Source organism: Phalangium opilio, unplaced genomic scaffold, assembly GCF_054372755.1.
Source record: "Phalangium opilio isolate 3A_F unplaced genomic scaffold, DU_Popi_V2 ptg000113l_1, whole genome shotgun sequence".
Classification (NCBI taxonomy): domain Eukaryota; kingdom Metazoa; phylum Arthropoda; class Arachnida; order Opiliones; family Phalangiidae; genus Phalangium; species Phalangium opilio.
In genome coordinates this window covers 499,606-521,185 of record NW_028324209.1, presented here as the reverse complement: position 1 = coordinate 521,185, position 21,580 = coordinate 499,606, and the positions used below count along the sequence as shown (strand labels likewise).

General features: G+C 37.7%; 1 protein-coding gene across 1 annotated transcript; it reads right to left on the bottom strand.

The window, feature by feature from the left end:
• Positions 1–386: 386 nt before the first annotated feature.
• Positions 387–21,568, bottom strand: LOC149623138 (dnaJ homolog subfamily B member 6-B-like). The gene is made up of 7 exons (XM_089853052.1): positions 21,307–21,568; positions 8,995–9,136; positions 8,364–8,473; positions 7,218–7,472; positions 6,969–7,077; positions 6,105–6,224; positions 387–4,828 (listed from the first exon to the last, which is right to left on the bottom strand). Exons 2-7 carry the CDS (start codon positions 9,057–9,059, stop codon positions 4,729–4,731), a joined length of 759 nt encoding a protein of 252 aa, XP_089709178.1. The 5' UTR covers positions 9,060–9,136; positions 21,307–21,568; the 3' UTR covers positions 387–4,728.
• Positions 21,569–21,580: the final 12 nt, after the last annotated feature.

Here is a 21,580-nt window from a genome sequence, read left to right as displayed (position 1 = left end):
AAGCAGACGATAGATGGTGAAGGGCCGGAAATAAGCACAGCTGGAGAGTGGAGCAAAATTTTAAAATGTCCCATAATTTTTCTAAAAACTAAGGGGGTCACTGGACATTTTTACCAATAAATTTCCCTTAGTTTTGCACAATCCAGCGGACTGTGTACGACTCCTATAATTTTTCCAGTCAAAGGGTTCGTCACTGGACAGTGGACATACGTCCTATAAGAATATTTCCTTATTTCCGGCCCTGTTACTAGGGCTAGAAGTAAGTAAACGAAGAAAATGAAGGACATATTCAAAATTGTGGCGGGCTGTCGGCGCAAAAACATTTCAACATTATTAATCGTGGAAATTTGCGTAAAATTGAAATCAAAATATTGAATACTATTAAATTGGTATAACGAGAATTTAATTTACAAATTACCAGTTACATACAAAGTTTGTCTTTTGTCGTACTTTTTCCAAGTGCTTCGTACAATGCTCAAGCCAGGTGCGCCTCTCTCTCAACAGTTTCCACGCGTAATACATAATATATACAAACATTTTTTAATCAATTAATTATTTCAACGAGTGGATAATGTTATGTTCTAAGCTTCATATTTAAAATTTCTCCCCAAATTATACAGCAAAGGCTTAAAGAATTAGGCCTAATTAACAATCGATAATTTTAACCCTTCCTTAAACAGTCTCGAGTTCAAATCGCTAAGACTATGGTTATTATTTCGGAGTTAAATCGTTTTGCATCGGAATTAATATGGGATTAAGATTAAAAATAAACTAATTATGTTGTTAATTAATCTTAAAAATTACGTCATTAATAAATATTTTTACAAGATATCTCCCATTGACTTAGACCGTGTGTATTTTGTTTTTAATTTAAAATCGTTAAAATTAAAACAAATAGAGACAAGACATTATTATAATTAAAAATACAATTAAGACGTAAATATAAATGTAATAATGAGCGTAATTAGTCTCTCTTTGAGTCGAAACCGTTTCAATATTTGGTTTGTTATGGTCATCAACACCTAAAACCTGTGACACCAAAATTAATAGACTAAACTATAAATACTAGTTAATTTTATGTTAATTAAGTGTTAATTTAAATATAAGTATTCGCGAGTCAAATAAGTATTAGCCAATTTCATTGATTGTCAAATAAAATTGGATTTCCAATTGCCGTTATTATTCCAATTATCTTATTAATGAAAGTTAATTAGTTTAAGGAAAATGGGGTTTGGCACGTTATCACAGCTCGAGGCAAGGAGGAACTGGATCGGATATTACGCTCGAAATCATGTTAACTAAGCGATTAACTTATAAATCATGGAAATTACCGTGAAATTGAACTGATTCGGCTACCAACGAATAGGACAGGATTTTCTTGTTTCATAGAAACCTTCGAAAGTATTTCAAGCGATACGCTAGTCTTCGAGTGGCTTGGACGCGTTAAAGAACTTTCGCAGGGAGTAACTAGTTAAGGGGATTCTAGGGCGTTTGTTACAGATTTCCCCATTTCAAAATTATAAATTGACTTTGCCAGGTTTATCGCAGACCAATTTTATTCGCAGAATAGTGAAAATGTTGTGGCTAAAAGCAAATGAGGGCTCCTGTGGTGCCCCTAATATGCTCGCTTAACTTATAACGTAATTTTACCTAGCCAAAGGCAGGAAACCAATCAGAACTCGCCCACGTGACGATAGCGGAGCTAAAACTAGCCATGGCTAAGCTAACCTCTCTGGAAGCATCTAGTGGCATTTGTTTAAACAAGAAGTAATATCTAGTTTATTAGGGAGAAGGTATAAGTTCGCCACATTTCCAGCTTTATCTCTAGTCCAAACCTAAGTCCGGAGTTCTTGAAAAGTCACGTCAGCGCGACGCGAATGACGAAAATTACAGTCATATTTTCCGACTGAAGAGAGGCGAAATAGCCCGGCCTCCTTTTACCCCCCCCCCCTTGTATTTTGAAATAGGGACTGGAACTATGGCGCGCGAATACTTAGGCCTCTTATACCTTCTCCCTAATAAACTAGATATCACTTCTTGTTTAAACTAAACCAAAGTCATGACAGTACCATGAACTTATATTATTTCATGCTAGTACTACTATAGGAAAATTACAAAACCAATAAAACTATTAACTTTAAAATAATTTTTAAAATTCCCTGACACCCATTTTAAAAATCCCTAACTTTCCCGATGTAAAAAGGGGGGTAGGCAACCCTCAATATCATTGCCGTCTCTGCGCACTCTCATGATACAAAAAGACTACAGCGCGGGCACCAAAACGCGAGACCGAAGGCAACTTTTCACCCCCTTGTCTTTCCCTCTTATAGTTTCATCGAAATGGTTCATCCGCTTTTCGACTCCCGCCCTATAGATTCTCCCCGCTTTTCGACTCCCGCCCTATAGATTCTCCCCGCTTTTCGCTTTATTCCAAGCCACCGAAGACTAACAAATAATTACCTAAACCTTCCGCCTTTTTTCTGGTTTTGCAGCTTTGAATATGTTGGGCATCTGAAATCGACGCCAGTCTTTTAAAAACGCTTATATCGGAATCGTAGATTAGTTTCGATACATTTATGACGTAACAGCCAAACTAACCAATGATTAAGTTAAGCGGAAAAATTCAACTATTATTTTTTTTTAATGGAACCATATCAAATTTTTAATAGTTTTTTTAGCGTGAAAACAGTTGAACTGTTTACTAAACAAGACAAGGCGGGGGGTTTTTTTTTTCAAAATATACACAAGTAGTAGTAAACAACGCCCGTCCAACACAAAAACAAACAAACGTTTGCATTCTCGTCAAAATATTCTTGTTTTTTTTTTCAGTCAAAAGTAGGTTTTGTTATTTTTACAGAAACGTTCAGTCTGTCCTTAACTAACTTGGAATTGTTTGGTTTTTGGTTAAAATTAAAAAATATAATTGATAAATAATTACAATTAGGAATGATGAAATTTTTAGTATTATTTGCAACCTTGGAAGGGTTGAAATTTCTATAGAAAAATAAGGTTATTAACCGAGATTTATGACGTTTGAAAGGTTGTTCACTTTTAATTTGCTTAAATTAAATGTTTGGTTAGAAAATAAATAATTTTTTTTTGCAATCTTTAAAGGGATAAAATTGCTATAGAATTTGAACTCTAAAGACTGCAATCTAATAAGGTACCTAAAAAAAAATTTTGTTTAGAGTTGCAATCTTTAAATGGTCCAAATATCTATAGAAAAACGGCTTACTTACACCGGGGAATTTATACCTTTTCAAGACTGTTATCTAACAAGTCAAATTGAATAAAAAAAATAATAATAGAGTTGCAACCTTTAAAAGGACAAAATTGCCATGGGAAAAAAAGCTTATTTACACCGCAAATTTATACCCTTTCAAGACTGCAATTTAGCAAGTCACGTAAATAAGATAATAATAATATTAACAGAGTTGCAACCTTTAAAAAGGACAAAATCACCATAAAAAACGGTATGTTTACTGCAAATTTCAATTCTTTCAAGACTGCCACAAAAAGCGAATGAAGAAAAAAACTAAGTGGCAACCTTTAAAAGGGCCAAATTAATATAGAGAAATGGCATATTTACACTAGTGTTCGTACGGGGTAAAAATTTAATCGGGGTCGGGGTCGGGGGCAGGTTATCCCCGAAAAAAACAAGTCGGGGTCGGGGTCGGGGTAAGACATCGCATGCTGAAAAATTTTGGAAAAATGATAAAAAAAATCGTTAAATTTCTGGGTGTTTGGAAAGAAGCTTTGTTAATATACAAATTCGAACTGTAAAAAAGCCCAATAAATTCCGACTTTCCGAGCTACGCAGCTACGATTCCCACGAAAGACCACTGCCATTACAAAAGACGGGGGAGGGCCGCCGATCTACGAGAGGGAGGATGGTGAACTTTGGAATTTTGGTGACTGTTTTTACTGTATTTTGTTTGTTGTTAGTGACCCCCTTGCCCTTTTTTTCATAAAGGAGAAGTGGAGCACTTATTTGAGACGAATGAGATGATTGTTTTTGGCGCAGGACAAAAAATAATTTGCTAAAAATAACCTAACCAAAATCTAACCCCGACTACATTTTACATGTTAGGTACCGGGGTCGGGGTCGGGGGAAAAAGTCGGGGATCCCCGGTTTTCGGGGTCGGGGTCGGGGTCCCCGTACGAACACTAATTTACACCGCCAATTTCAAGCCTTTCAAAACTGTCATCAAAAAAAAAAATTGCAAACTTTAAAAGGTCAAAGTGTCCATAGAACAACAGTATATTAACACCGCAAATTTTAACCCTTCCAAAACTGAAATATCTTCAATATAACCAACCACCGTGTTGTGAACATTTTCATTAATTTCACAAACAGGTAATTGGTGCAAAAAAAAAAAAAAAAAAAAAGATTTAGGTACTTGAACAAGCTCTCAAAAACGCGCCAAAAATGGTCCCAACCATTTGGTACCAGGGGGGTTTGGTTTGGTTTATAAATAAAATGGGTTAATTACATTAATTAATTTAAATAATTAACCATACATTAATGAGCAGTGAGTGTATTAATTAGGGGCGTGGTAAATTAGTCTGTTTTTTTCCAAACCTAGTAACCACACGTAACAATCTTATCGTCTTCCGCGAGTTTGGTTTGCTGCAAAGACAAACCTCTTTGGGTTTTTTTGTTTTTTTCTGGCAAACCAAGACGCTTAAAGTAGTTAATGGATTAAAATTTGACTACTGGTTAGTTAATTAGTTATAAGTTAGAGCTTGTGGAACTCCATTTACTGTTTTCGATTTAAGTACTCCATCTTCGTAGATTGTGACAGTTTCAACACCGCCCTCTAGGACTCTAAAACACAAATAACGTCCCCCTTTAAAATTCCCGTTCATGTCAATGTGACACACCTTGTCAAGTTATTAGGGCCAAGCCTTATCTACGAAGGCCCGCCCTTATAAACCACTACAAAAATATTTTATAATGGCAAAAGTATTTAGATATAAAAACAAAAAGTACACTTCGCTAATTGAAAATTGCTGGCGCCGTGTAATCACGGAGCTGTATTGTAGAAGGAGTAGAGACTAGGCCTCTAGGGCCTAGACATAAGCGTACTAGTGCTCCGCGCGCAATTTTCGCGCATACCGAGCCAATGTAAACAATCTCTGACGTCACGCGTTTTAAAGAAGGCGTCCGTTTTCTTCTTTCCCGGCTTAATTCTTTGAATATTTTCCATATTATAGTTAATATAAATAGAAATAATAGTAAAAATAAAAATTTAAATAAGATTTGCAAACCGTTGAGAAACTCCCGTCACTCGGAAGTCGAAACGCGAAAGACCGAGGCTTAACCCTCCTGAACGTTCGTAGCTCGCGGCCATCTTTATTGTTTACATTGGCTCGCCTAGGTTTGGAGGGAGGGTCAAAATTCATACCCCCTTTTTATGGACAAATAAGGGCTAGCTTTTTTTAATAGAGGGGAAGCTACGAGTCTCTACTCCTTCTACAATACAGCTCCGTGGTGTAATATGAAAAGCTTACCTTCCTACATCCCAGAATAGTGTCGCCCCCCCAGCCCCCCTGAGCTGCATATGATTACCTTCCCGACAGTGGCACAGGGAACAAACCGTGAATAGGCTCGTAAAGTAGCGGATGCTAGCTCTAGTATCTAGTTGGATCGCCAGAATCATGTACTACTTTCTATAAACCTATGACCGCGTCAAGAAGCTCTTCCCTGATTGGTTAGTTCCTGAGCGGAGAGTAGTTTGCTTCTCAGTTTACAAGTCGTCTACAGCCAAAGGCAGGGAATTGTTAATTAAGTGTACTTTTTGTATTTATATCTATATATTTTTGATAACGGTCATTAATTTTTAATTTAATTTTAAAATTCTCCGTTTAAAGCGAGGCTCGATCGTAGGTGTGATGAAAAATAAATATTCTGTATATATTTCTGGTATAGAAATATCAAAAGCAGCGTTTAAAGGTGGCTCACCGTACACGGGTTGAAATAAATTATTTCTTTTAATTTAACTAAGAGGTCTTGAGAAGGTGTGCAATTGCAAAATATATAGATGATAGCTGATGTTGAACTCAACGGTGAGAAGTTAATTAATAAGTAAAAGTAAACTTACTTTTTAGTTTCTATTCTTTTACCATTGACGAACCTAGTTGAGGTGGAAGTTCGTTTGACGTTAGCGCGATGAGCTCCATCATTGGCGAAACCGCCGGAAAACGACGAAAAAGACGTGAAACTGAAATGAAACGAAACAAACGTGTTCAATCACGAGTGAGAGTTGGACCTCCTTAAAGCGCGAGTCTCATTAAAAATGCACTTTTTAAATCCAATTCGTTAAAATCGGTTTATATCTCACCAAGATACAAATTTTTGAAATAATTAACAAAGTGTTGGCGCCAGCGAGCTCTCGCGAATCGCGCTCTTCAATTTTTAAGTTTCAAACTTTACACACAATGTCATAGACGAATTCGTTTATTGCAAAGAGAGAAACCAAGACACAGGGGGCGATACCCGCCATTGGGGTATTCTCCCTCGCGCCAAGAAGCAACTGTATCGCCCCTGCTTGTCGGTTTTTCCAAGGATGATGGGTAATCTGAGGGAAATCGGCACGCCAACTCTGGAACGACTTAGGTCTGATGGAACACTAGAATTGGGGGAAGAACACGCGGATAAATGGCGGACGGTCTACCACAGACGAATCAGGAAGACCGCCCGCCATTTTCTCGTGTATTACTCCCCTATTTTCTAGCGTCCCATCGGACCTGATCCGTTCCACAGCTAGCACGCCGATTTCTCTTAGATTATCCATTCTCCCGCCATCATTCTTGGTTTTTCTCTTTGTAATGTCTGAATTTGTCCATAACATTACGTATAAGATTAGGCTTAAGCGTAAGCCTAACTCGTATACTATTCACATTGAACTAACATGAACTCTTGGAACTAAGCGAGAGATGAAATATTGTTCATTAGTCGATCTTACCTTTGACTGAGACCAGGTGCGGGAAAGAGACCATTGAAAGGGTGACCTCCGAAGGGGTTAAAGTTCATCAGACCCTGAAGACCGAAAACGTCGTTCGAGCGTTGGTTGACTAATAAAAAATAGTTTAAGAAGTTTTATTTGTTAAAAATCAGTCCAGCAGATGGTAGGGTTGTTCGATACTACTCGATGCCAACTTCGTATCGAGTACTTAAGTCTTTCGATACTCGCGGCCCTAGAAAAATAGCTTACACGAAGGATTCCTTCCGTTGGAGTTGTGTCCATTTGTGGGTCGTCCGAAGAAGTCGCCAAAGGGATCTGTATTGAAGAACTCCCTGAAGACGTCTTCCGGGTCCCTGAAGGTGAAAGGGAAGTAGGCTCCCGTGAAGTCTTCATCGTACATGGAATGACCGTGGTGTCGATGCGACCTGCCGTTGTGCGAGTTGCTTCGACCATTGTTCACTAATCCTTCTTTGCCGTATGTGTCATAAATACTCCTCTTTTGCTCTGCAAAAAGTCATATGTCGAAACCACGGAATGAGTTAATGTTATAACCCTAATTACTCAGGGCCCCAAATAAATTAAGCGTCGAGGAAATACTGGCACAAATTTAATCTCAACATTGTGTGGTTTTAACACTATTTAAAAGGCGCCAACGTAGGCTTGCGGGCAAGGTAGCTTTGAAATAAGTAAAAGCAGAAGTGAGATGAGACTAGAAGTATCGAGCTAACCAAATTCTTCACTCGGCAAAAGTGAATATTCTTAATAAGACACCAACGGTTGGCCCTCTGGTAGCGGTTTCTGAATTTTCCCTCCAAAACGTGAGACGCTCGCGGGCGGTGGTAGACGGCCGAACTAGATTCAAGGAGCCGCGTCCGTGTTCGGCCGCTTTAGGTTGAGGGGAAGGGGGTGGGAAATGTTTTGGAACTCGACCAATTTTTTTCTCTCTAGTGTAGGCGCGATGGAAGCGGCATAAAATCCTCAAATTTGTTCACTAGTGCCAGGATCTACTATCAATGCTAGAGCCCTTCACTTCTAGTCTCATCTCACTTCTGGTAAAAGCAAGTCCACCGTGCGCGCGTTTATTAATAGAGCTCAAGCAAGTCTCTAGTAGCTCCCTTTGATTGAAAATCCCAGGAAGATGTGATAGCCCTAATTGTCATTTATCCAACGATACTAGATACCTGACTAATCAGTACTCTGTTTGAACAAAATTAAGCGCGGGTCATCCTAATTTGGGATCCCATAACTCGAACTTAGCACAACCATCAGGGAAAACCCTCAAGGGTATGACATCCCTAACTGTCCTCTATAAAACGACACTAAACATTTGGTCCTACATCATTCAGGGCCCGTGATAATTACTTCTGGCCTGAATTAAAGATAATTTCCACTTACCATCTGATAAGACTTCATAAGCTTCGGAAATTTCTTTGAATTTTCTTTCGGCGTCATCTTTATGATCTGGATTTTTGTCCGGATGCCATTTCAACGCTAACCTTCGGTAACTGACAAATACAGATAAAACAGGTTTGATCAAAAGTATATAGACATAAAAACAAAAAGTAAACTTCATTAACAATTCATTGTCTTTGGCTGTACTCTGTAGACGACATGTAAAATGAGAAGTAAACTACCCTCCACTCAATCGCCCACAGGAACTAACCAATCGGGGAAGAGCTTCTTGATGTCGTAGGTTTATAAACTATGTATAGAAAGTAGTACGTGATGCTGGCGATCCAACGTTAATTTTTGGTACTAGAGCTAGGATTTTCTATTTTATGAGCCAATTCACGGCTCGTTCCCTGTGCCACTGTCGATGACACAGATGGGGGTCGACACTATTCAGGGATGATGTGAGGGGGGCTTCTCATATTACACGACGCGAGCAAGTTTCAACGAAGTGTACTTTTTGTTTTTATAACTATATACTTTTGATTTGATGCAATAAAATAATTAAGGGTTAACTTTAAACACAGACAATCACACACACACACGGTTATCTAACGGGATTGGAAGGGAGACTTACGCTTTCTTGATTTCGATGGCCGAAGCATTTCTAGGAACTTCCAGGATTTTGTAGTAGTCCACCATCGCAAAGTTTGTGATGGCTAGACGAAGTCTAGTCGAATCTACCTTGTTCCAAGTTGAGTCAAATTAAGGAAAAATATCTGAAATAAAAGATTTAATCCTTCATTTATTTAGTTAAGTGAAATGGAGCTCAATTTTCAGTAACATGATATAATAACAAGAACCCATATAACAACTGAGAACCTATGAATAACCATCTTGGGTTTCCATAAGAAAACAAACCGGACATCAAGCCCAATTTTATCTTTAAACCCCTAATAATTCCTAAATTGAACGTAAAATGCCCGTAATAGAACACAAAAAGATCCAGAATTGGAAAGGTCATCAAAATATTGACCTATATAGGTTTAAAGTAACACTCGGCTCCATCATCAGTTCATCACCCCTAGCATTCAGGTTTATCTTCTGGACACGAATTTTACCTTCCCAAAGGCAGGAACCAATCAGTCTAGATCCCATTGGTTCCTGCCTTTGGCTTAACTAGCCTTTACCAAACTAGCATAACCCACTCGATCACACGCCACGACGCAGAGTCCGTGAGCGCGGATCGAGTGAGCTATGGTATTAAAAAAGCCATCTTTAAGGTCATCAACGGAGCCACCCTTTGCTTTAAAACTTAAAGGCCCGTTCAGACGACACTCTCTTTCTCGCTACGCTCGCCGTGCTGAGCTCATCAGATTTTCCAGCTTCACCAGCCTCTAGAAAATGCACTGTTCACTAGTGAAAACACATTTCCACAGAGTAACAGACTACACAACCCAGAGTGACGTCATTTTCGGAAGCACTCTATTGGCTTTTTTTTTCTCGCTTTCCCGAGATCAAGAATGAGAAAATTTTGGTTGTGTGAACAGTGCATTTTCTCAGCACAGCGAGCGTAGCTAGAAAAAGGGTGTCGTCTGAACGGGCCTTAATATTGGGTCAGAATATGTTTCACCCTCGAATTATGACCAATATTGACGATCAATTTCGGCCTACCTCCGCAGTTTCTGACAGAGAGAATATTATTCCCAGGTCTTATAGCGGTTCTAATTGAACATTAAAAACCGACATGGTACGAGAAATGTTGCTATGAACTCTCCTGAATAGCGAATACGATGTCTTAATACTGGAAATCCACCTGTTCGCCCGCGCAAAAGTCGTAATAATTCGATATTTGACAAAACGCATCCTTGAATAAATGTAAATGACGTTTCGGAACTAATGGATTCGTAATAAGTCGGCGAGCCATTGATTGTCGCTCAACATAAAAGGAGATTACGCAAGAACGACTTTGCGGGGGCGTCGATGAAAGGGAAAAAGGTGTCACGGTTCCGGCAGGGTTACACAAATTAATTACCGTCTTTAGAAACAACCTTACAAATAAACACACACACCGACTGTCGACTCGACCTTCAAAGTCAAAATAAGTACGGATACAAACCAAGTTTTAGGTTTGGTTTCATTTCAAAGTCTCCCAACGTTATTTTACTTATATTTAAATACTTTCATTATATAAAAATATTTGATTAAAGATAGGGATGGAGACACTGGCACAAACCACATTGATATCGGCAAATCGGTATCTGTGACCATTTTAACCGATTAAACGGTTGCGGGTCTTATTTTTTTTTAACCAATTAAACGGTTGCGGTGGGTTTATTTTAACAGATTAAACGGTTGCGGTGGGTTTATTTTAACCGATTAAACGGTTGCGGTGGGTTTATTTTAACCGATTAAACGGTTGCGGTGGGTTTATTTTAACCGATTAAACGGTTGCGGTGGGTTTATTTTAACCGATTAAACGGTTGCGGGGGTTTATTTTAACCGATTGAACGGTTCGGGGTTATTTTACCGATCGCTTAATAATCGTTAAAGATAGATTAATAATCGGTTATCTCGCCGAGTTTAAATAATCGGTTAAAATCTGTATGACTACCAAATGCCAAAAAACCCAGAAGTTAAGTTCTTAAAACTCGAAGAGCCCCTTTTAAAAGCTTCATTAAAAAAACTAACTTTTAATTCCTTTTAGTACATTTTCTATGATAAAGGGTACAATACAAAAAATTCATAAATATTTTTTGATATTTAATTTCCCCCTTAGCGGCCTAATTTCTCGACTCAATTATGGAAAGTGTCTCGGTTTTCTCATTTTGGCGGTCGAACTACTAATTAAAGAAATAAGCGTATTGCGTGATTAATTACTATACATATTGTCGCAATTTATTCGTCCCTGTCTTATGTCGAAATAACGACTTTTTTCGCGCCATTATAAAAAAAGATAAAAATTATAATTCCGAGTCTCGTTTAGCTAAATTGCTACGCGGAATATTAATGAAGGTGAACTTAATTATCAAAATTACGTCAAAGTATCCTCCCATTGTCCTCAAGTGTCGCTTGTTTAAAATCGAAAGCTCGTTTACATCATTTCTTTAAAATGATTAACTTGTTTAAGTCTCGTTTTAATAGAAACCTTGAAACCCTTTCAGCTTTAAAAACTGCGTTTACTTATGAGACCGTTTTTAACGAGGGGTCCGACATTACGGGATTTCGTGATTTACCCAAAAATTTCTTTGATTTCGCCAAAAAATCTCTTCTTTCAATACAATTTCGTGATTTCTTCTTTGATTTTTCCAAAGATGTCGTGACTTCTTCTCTATCTCGAATATTACACATTAGCGAGTTAGAAAAAAATGGGTACTGTACCGCGTTAGCACTAAAGAAACTAACACGCCCTCCCCACCCCCAACCACACCTAGCTAATACGAAAATCTTCATTTGCGTGACTTGTTTTAAGCTAAATCGTAAACCTTTCTACAGAAGCTTTCAAGCCAATTACGCCCATTCATTTATTCAATTATACTCAAAAAAATTTTCTCCTAACCATTTCTTCGTTTAACTCTAAAATCTGGCAAGGGTTAATTGAAAAAATGGTTAGTGACCGATAGTTTTTAGAGTTTTGACTGGCAATAGAATTCGGCTTGATTGACGTACAATTTAAATCTTTAACGCGACTTTACTGTTTCTTATCTTGTTTCAACAAGGAAGACGTGTTTTAAAGGGAGAACGAAATGACCAGGCAACGACTTTCTAACCAATTTCGACAACAATTAAGAATATTTATCTGCTAATTTTATTACACGCTCTATAGTCGAGAGTAAAATAGATTAAAAATGTTTGTCAGCGATAGCCATTTCATTCTTTCATTAAAAAAATAAATAAAATTATAAATTACAGTTCGTAGAACGACAAAAAGTTCCGCTTTACAATCTTATCTCGAGTAAATTGAATTATATTTTTATTTTATTATCTTGATCTCTGAACGCTGCTGAATTCTGATAAAACTGAAGTACTGAACCATTGTGGAGTGGAATTACGGATATTACAGCCTTATGGGATTCCACTAGCAGATTTACAAAACTAAAACCGTTTTTCTAAATAGTTTAGAACTCTTAGTCTAAATTAGACCAAGAAGTGATATCTAGTTTATTAGGGAGAGGGTATAAGTTGCCTAAGTATTCGCGCGCCATAGTCCCAGTCCCCCATAATCCCATTCAAAATACAAGCGGGAGGGGCGTAAAAGGAGGCCGGACTATTTCGCCTCCCCTAGGCAGTCTGGGAAATAGCACACTTCCTCTGGTCCAAAACCAGTTTATTAATTGCTTGGACTACTTTTTAAATTTGAGAAGTGGGGCTTACTGGTCCTCGGGACCAGTTTATTAATTGCAAATCTAGAGGAGAACAAAGCCTGGGACCAGTCCCGAGACCAGTTTATTATGTCGGACCCTAGGGGGGGGGGGGTCACTGGTCTCAAGGAATAGTTTAAACAATATCCTTATTTCCCAGATTGCTCCTCAGTCGGAAAATACGTAATTTTCGTCATCCGCGTCGCGCTGACGTGAGTTTTCAAGAACCAATGAGAGGATGGTTGTAATTTAGAGGCGGGGATTAACTCCGGACCAACGTTTGGACTGGTGATAAAGCTGGAAGTGTGGCCTATTTATACCTTATCCCTAATAAACTAGACATCACTTCTTGATTAGACCAAACTCCAAAAGTTGGTCTTCTCCCTAATAAACTAGACATCACTTCTTGATTAGACCAAACTCCAAAAGTTGGTCTTCTCCCTAATAAACTAGACATCACTTCTTGATTAGACCAAACTCCAAAAGTTGGTCTTCTTCCTAATAAACTAGACATCACTTCTTGATTAGACCAAACTCCAAAAGTTGGTCTTCTCCCTAATAAACTAGACATCACTTCTTGATTAGACCAAACTCCAAAAGTTGGTCTTCTCCCTAATAAACTAGACATCACTTCTTGATTAGACCAAACTCCAAAAGTTGGTCTTCTCCCTAATAAACTAGACATCACTTCTTGATTAGACCAAACTCCAAAAGTTGGTCTTCTCCCTAATAAACTAGACATCACTTCTTGATTAGACCAAACTCCAAAAGTTGGTCTTCTCCCTAATAAACTAGACATCACTTCTTGATTAGACCAAACTCCAAAAGTTGGTCTTCTCCCTAATAAACTAGACATCACTTCTTGATTAGACCAAACTCCAAAAGTTGGTCTTCAACTAACTTAAATTAGCAAAATTTTTCATTGCCATAGGTATCTAATTAAAAAGAATTCAAAACTGATTCTCTTTATTCCTGACTGATCTAGGACCACGTTTTTGTTATCAATGGACAGAGGACAATTAGGGCTATCACACCCTCAACCCTTTACCTTTAAGCAATGTTAAGCTATGAGTTTCGACACATTAAATTTGGTTGGAATTTAAGTCGTGACCCTTTGAAAGTTCAAATTCAATTAAAATGTTATTACCCTGAGCTCTAATTATCGTATTCTCAAGTTTTTGATAACACTGGACAGAGGACAACCAGGGTTATCATAACCTCAATGGAATTCCCTTCAAGTCTTGTTAAAATACAGTTACGACGTCACAAAGTTGGATCCCATGATTCGTTTAACTTATTTTCAACGAGTTTTGAGTTGAAAGGACCAACTAACGTATTTAAATTAAGGACAATTAGGACTATCATACTACCTTCAAGGGATTTCCCTGGAAAATTTGTTAAACAATAGTTGTGGCGTCACAAATGCCATGGACCCGTTTAGTTTCACCAGAAGTGTATAATAATTATCTTCGAAAGAAGTGCATCACAAAGTGGGGTAAATGTAACGTCATTCTTCCCAACATCGGAACGTTTGGAGCAAAGTTACTAAACCGAATCACATTCGCGATAAATAGTTCCCTCATCATTAATCTATTAGCAATTAAACTATTTATATTAACACTAAGACGCGCTTGTGGATTTTTGTCCCATCCTAAGACGAGGTTTGTGGGTTGATTGCTGGGGATTTAGTACCAAACAGTTATAGAATTCACCTTACGGTGCGATGCCCATCTGAAGTTTGATGAGCGAGACAGCAAACAAAAAGGGGCTTGACCCTGGGAAGAATGGTGTTACATAACTAAAGTATTAAGAGGATACAGAGTGTCATCCTTCTTCAATTATCCCCTTCTGGTTTCACTGAGTTTTGAAAATGAAAAAAACATTTTCCACTTTTGTTCTGATCGGTGTGTTTAGATAAAGGAGAATCGTGGATATCACGCGTTCAAGGTATTTCCCTGAAAGTTCACAGAGTTTTTTGTTAATGTTAATTTGGGGTCAAGGATTTGATTGGTTACGTCATTGGAGAAATCTAGGATTACAAGATTGGCATCCGGCTTTAAGGAAGTTGCATAAAGAGTGGGTGAACTAGAACGTCGAGTTTCACTTCACCACAAAAAATGCATTACCTTAATTCTCAAACCTCCCACAGAAAATTTCCGATGACTTTTTTTTTTATTTTGCTATAGTGTGAAATTTTGGGATTCCACCTCTGATTTATAAGAAACCCATCCCGTATGAACAGAAAACAATTCTTAACTTAGATCACGTTTAAGGATCAAATTTCCGGACTTTCCCAGACTAATTCCTGTGATTTTCTTCCTATATTTTTAGGCCAAAATCTACCTGTCAATGTTAAGAGTACATTTTAACAGAAGGGGATAATAGAAGAAGGATGACACTCTGTATCCTCTTAATGCTTTAGTTATGTAACGTCATTCTTCCCAGGCTCACCCTTTTAGTTTGCTTTCCCGCTCATCAAACTACAAATGGGCATCGCACCGTTAGGTGAATTCTATAGTTGTTTGGCACTAAATCCCCAGCAATCATCCCACAAACCTCGTCTTGAGGTGGGACAACAATCCACAAGCGCGTCTTGCCAAATATTTAAACGCTAATAGAGTAATGATGAGGGAACTATTTATTGTGTATGTGATTCGGTTTAGTAACCTTGCTCTAAGTGTTCCGATGTTGGGAAGAGTGACGTTACACTTACCGCGCTTTGTGGTACACTTCTCTCGAAGAGAAGTATTATATACTTCTGATTTTAAAGAACATTAAGTCAACTCTCAATTTGGAAAACCATGTTTTAAGACATTTATTGTAACGAGCGACGCTTTTTCGCAAACTCAAGAAATCTTTCTGGCAAAATTCAAATTCCTCGCCTGAGCTGCGCAACCTTTAAAATGCTAATTTGGACGCATACAGGATGACCACTGAAAATTTCGAGGGGAATAAATCGACGAAAAAGAGGGGAATAAATCGACGAAAAATATAGGAGAAATGTTTTAGAGAGAAATTGATATCCGTATATGGAGTACAAAGGAACCTTATATCAGAAGGGAATAAGAGAGAAGGGAGACATTAGAGCCTGCTTTGGTAGCGAGAGTCCGACCAACCTCAAGAAAACCGCGAAAACTTTGCGCAAGTACACAGCTTTTAACCAATTTACTGCAAATATAGTTCTTTAAGTTCTCCGCGGTATCAGGCGGCCTATTTGTCTGCTAGATTTTCTTTCTCCAAAGGCTTAGGGCTGTCGATGTATCGTTCTTGTGAAATTATAACTTGAAGTATGTATTTTATGGAAAATAATTTTTATTTTTTAATATTAATTCAGAATAATTAGTTTTCATCTATTTATTACCTTCAAATTATCTGATTTTGGTATGTTCTCAATTCCCGTGCATCTAAATTAATTGCGCAGCTTGATTTCGTTTATCAACATGAAATTCGGCCATTTTTATCTCCTTCAATGTAAAGTTGTAAACAAAACTACTTTTTATTCGTCAACCGAGACGTCACCTTCTTATGTGACGTCACAGCTAAGGCAGAAGTTAGATAGCCAATCAGTGAAGGGTAGTTGATTTGAGGTTAGTAAGACTGTTGTTACGAGTGTAAAGCATTATGGAGATATAAAGTGTGTCCCTTCTCTCTTATTCCCTTCTGCTTATATCTATTGCAAATAGCACTACCATGAATAACCCATGATAAATTATCACGATTAACTACTTGTTTTTCGGGGTTTTAAGGGATTGGTTCATCAGCGTCATTAGGGAATAGGGATGGTTAAATTTACGGGCATATCGTATTTTCGTTTTCAATTTTGGGTCACCGGCAATAAAAACCATATCGATTTGAAATCATTGGAATTATCATGAAATTATAAGAAAAAATAGCAAGGACAGGGAAAAAAGGGAGTGATCACCATAGCCGTATATATTCCATCAATGTGTCTATACTTAGGGCGAAACATATCATACAAACTTATGATATTGACATTTTTGACGTTTCGCGATAACAAATATCTAGAATTATGGAACGAGCCATTCCCTTGATAGTTCTGTGTTTATATTAGGGGTAATTTGAAACCCTCGCCCTTGAATAGAATAGAATACAGTCTTGTAAGTTAGTATAGCCTCATTTCATTGGCTACAATCCCCCACAACTGACAAAAAAAACTGTATATACTTAGTTGAAAAACATTCGGATGTCAAAAACTAAGAGAATTTGGCATGATTCAACAGCCTCGGCTTATCATCATAAGCGTATTATTAGTGTCAATAAGTTCGAGCTAAACTAGCTTGTTTTTCTTATAGGAAAAAAATAGGACATAGCTAAATAGGTTATCTTGTACACACAGAGTTCTAAAAAGGATGGTAGGACCGTCGTTTTTGAGTCGAAAATGTTTTGTGACATTTAACCATCCGGGCCACGCTAAACAAGACAGGGTTCATACTACTTTTGGAAAACAAATTTCCCTGAATTCTCCAGGTTTTTCCCAATATACTTCCCTGAATTCTCCAGGTTTTTCCCAATATACTTCCCTGAATTCTCCAGGTTTTTCCCAATATACTTCCCTAAATTCTCCAGGTTTTTCCCAATATACTTCCCTAAATTCTCCAGGTTTTTCCCAATATACTTCCCTAAATTCTCCAGGTTTTTCCCAATATACTTCCCTAAATTCTCCAGGTTTTTCCCAATATACTTCCCTGAATTCTCCAGGTTTTTCCCAATACACTTCCCTGAATTTTCCCTGAGGTTTTTGTCAACTATTTATTTCCCTGATTTTTCCAGGTTTCAGGGTGACCACAACAAAGCCTTGAAAAAAATATAGGAAAATAGGAAATTTTCAATTGATTTATAGGAAAATATAGGAGATGTTTCATTAAAAAAATAGGAAAATATATGATATTTGCCATTGAAAAAATAGGAAAATATAGGATATTTGCCATTGAAAAAATAGGAAAATATAGGATATTTGCCATTGAAAAAATAGGAAAATATAGGATATTTGCCATTGAAAAAATAGGAAAATATAGGATATTTGCCATTGAAAAAATAGGAAAATATAGGATATTTGCCATTGAAAAAATAGGAAAATATAGGTTTCAAGTGATTTGGAATTAATAAGACAGGATTTTCAAAACAAACTGAAACACTAATAAACAATTCAATTTAAAAAGATAAAATAAAATTCGTTAGCCAGATACCTCATCGAAATGGCACCCGGGGGCCGAGATAATGTGCGCCCGCTTAAGTCAGGAAAAAAAAGGAACAGCAAATGTTGCTAAGGCTTGCTTAATTACTCGGTCCCTGTTTGTCGTAGCCCTTATTTTTTAGTATGGTTGGATGGGGGACAAATTGGACTATAATATACTCAAAAGACATCCCCGTATCTCTGGTAGAAACAGAGTTATGAGCCTCCAAAGTTGGGTGTAATGCTATTCCTATGGAGTGTATGTTTTTGAACATTTTTCTCAATTACTCGGCAAATTTTTACTCGATCCCCAAGTTTTTAGTATGGTTGGATGCGCCCCAACAAGCCTTGTGCTCGAGAACCAGTGCCCCTCGGCCTCCCCGTTAATCTGGCCCTGACTAAACTAAAACCACCATCTGAAGCAGACGACAAGATTTTTTTAACTCTATTTTTTCCCGTTTCCCCATACATTTTTCATGGAGTAATTTTATCGTAGTGAGAATTATGTTTCCTGAAAAGTGCCTTACATTGCAGCTAATAGCTCCATGGTGGCAGGCTGGCAGCATGGATTACTAATACAAGCTAAACGTTAGCTTGTATTATTAATCCTTGGTGGCAGAAATGTAAAACTGCATTCATGTCTGTCACACTTCAAAATTTTTGAGTGACATCTACTAAAAACAACAGTGAGCGCGCGCAAAATGTGAAAAGATTTCGAAAAATAGGAAAATATAGGAAAATTGTCTAAATTATAGGAACTTATAGGAAGGTATCGAAAAAATAGGAAAAATTATAAAATATAGGAATTGTGGTCACCCTGAGGTTTGTATGAACCCTGCAAGATTACAATGTTTTACGAAGATTGAAACAAAGTCAATTAGACCCGTTAAAGTTTTGGGATTAAAACCCAATTAAGCACCGTTTTATTGAACTTCAAAGTTGTCCAAAAACAAGATGACGTGGATTACGTCTGAGCCCAAAGACTATTTATCGCGTAGGGTCTACATAGACGGGAAATTCTTCCAGGGTTTCAGTCGATTAAAAATGTCCCGCAACGCTGGGTAACTTCGTAAGTTTATAAGATACGTTCCTTCCATAAGTATGACACTTCCTATACTTCGTAATGCTACTGAGAGACTTACAGCTCGAGCTAGTCCGAGGGAGAACGACAAGCGAGAATTGTTAGTTTTGCTGTCCATCTTCCTATTTAGTCTGTGCTTAGCCTTTGACAGCGCCTCAACAGGCGTATATCGCTTTACGAGAATCTATGACCTACGTCATTCACTTCGTGACAAGCTCTCAGTAACCAGTGACAAACATATCTTATGAACTTATGGTAACTTAGATTGTAAGTTCATATATATATAGAGTTTCCACTTGACTAAAGGGGATTTTCACCGTTCCCCAGTGTTGCCAGGCGAGTCAAGAGTTTGCAGAGAGAAAGGCTAACAGTTCAGTTTCACTCGGTACTTGACTAATAGAGAGAGGGTCTGACAACATTGCACTAAAATTTAATCCGAGAAATGGGGGAGGAATTTTTCGTCACCCCTATAGGACTAAAATTTATCATAGATTAAAATATCAAAAAAATATCTTCTGAACTTTCAAAAGGAAATGAAATATATGGGTTTTAGTATAAACACAGTTTCAAATTTTAGTTTGGTCCTTCCCTATTTATCTAACGTAACCAGCCCGGGTTAATAGTCACGCGCCAGTGAGCGTGGAACCAAACCCCCTCGATTTATGATTCATAAAAATAGGAAACAGCGTGATTCATAGAAGCATTTCCCACCTGGTGTAATAAACGATGTAATACCGCACCGTTATTACCCCCGCTACCAATAGCTTTGTTCCCCCGCGTTGTTTAACAAAGACGCTCAAATTCGTGGCGTCAAACAATTCAGAGAGCTCGGCGGCGCGCCGAAAAGTGTCAATTCCTCACAGGAAATGTTTTCCTTTTTGTTTTACAGGATTTTATAGGCCAAAAAAAAATCTGGTTGTATTATGACTATTTTTGGATTAAACTACACAGAGTGTTTCTGAAAGATCTTTAAGATGTTAGTTTATTTCGAGTTATGTTTGAAGTGTTTTACGGATGACCCCTTAAATAATTAAACACCGTCTTTCAGTCTCACATTAATTTTAAGGGGTCGTCGGTAAAACGCTCCAAACATAACTCGAAAACTGGGCCCCCCAGATGGCAAAATGTGATAAAACATTTTCGACTTCAAATAGTCCCTTAATTGCTGACAGACCTGCATAAAACATTTTACCGAATTTTCAAAAAGAAACTAAGGAACTTGGGGAAATAAGCAAAATGTTTAATTGAACTTGACGCGTGAATCACCAGCAAAGACCAAGTACCCAGTTGCTGAGAGATACACAGATCACTAAGTAACAACAATTTTACTGAAAAAAATACACTATAACATACCTAATGAAATTATAGGCGAATAGGTCCAAAAAAAAAGGGTGGGGGCTTTTAGGAACTATAGGACCATTGGCCTCCCTGGCTATTTCTAAATATTCTAAAGTAACCCAAAAAGAAAGGACACACCCCATAAACATTCTTTGCGGGACATCAATTAAATGTCGTTATAATATGAAGTTGATTGAACTCTAGTGAAAGGGACAGATACTACGGATCTTTACACACGTGAGTTGGCAGAATTCACCCTTTGATGACGAGTTTCTGTTCCCTCGGTTATGGATTTCCTATCTTACATTTACAATACAATGGCACGAAATCGCCACACGACACGCCATTCGTTTGAGGCCACGGACCCCTAAAAGTCAATTAAGGTATTCTTTTCCTTCCTTCTAGCGCACGCCTCGTTTAACGTTAGTTTGCAATTTAATAATTCCGTTACGACCCGCTAACCCCGCGTTATATCCTAGATTTCATGATGAAAATATTCTATTACTTCCCGAAGCAATTGATGAACGGTGTGCTATACTACATTTTAAGAACTTCTTTTCATGCTGATAATGTAGCAGGGTTTTAGATAAATTTATATTTCATACAGGCCACGTATTTATCTTAATCATGATTTAAATCATTCGCCAATTACTAATTATAACTATGCTATATCTGTTTGAAACAGTTTCCCAAAGAATGTATCTAAAATATTGAAAAATTATCGAACGAAACCTTTCCGTTATTTTAAACTAGTAGTGTAGTTTTAGGTTAGTCTTAGGTCAAGTTGTTCATTTCTTTGCCAAAGAAATACAGTATGTTTCTCGGCAAAGGCATCACAAATATTACACAATAGAAAAACCCCAAAAACAACAACAATGAACAAGGTCCGAATCCAAAACTCCCAACCCCAAGGCCCTAGTTCTCCAAGACTCCCAAGTCCCAACAAAAACATTCGAGCCAAGGCTTCAAACTCACCCTAAATAAAAAGGCGTCTTACACAGCACTGGTCTGTGTCCTACTCCTAAGTCCTCTTTCGATTTTCTAGATGAATATTTATCCTTACCGCACAACGTTCAGGCACAAATCACTGAAGAACTTAATTTAAACCGATTTTTAGTTTGAAATGTGTTCGCGGACCGATAAAATTGGCGAAAGCGGCGAAACGTTTCAGCGAAAAATTTAACAGTTTTCGACGGAAAATGAAAACACCAATTTTGGGGACATACGTATAATGAATGAGTGACGCAAC

Coding starts and splice junctions, on each gene's coding strand:
- LOC149623138 (XM_089853052.1), bottom strand. CDS start 9,059: ATGGTGGACTACTACAAAATCCTGGAAGTTCCTAGAAATGCTTCGGCC. Junction 6,225..6,968: donor GCACCTGGTCTCAGTCAAAG/GTAAGATCGACT, acceptor GTTTCATTTCAG/TTTCACGTCTTTTTCGTCGT. Junction 4,829..6,104: donor AAAAGAATAGAAACTAAAAA/GTAAGTTTACTT, acceptor TTTGTGTTTTAG/AGTCCTAGAGGGCGGTGTTG.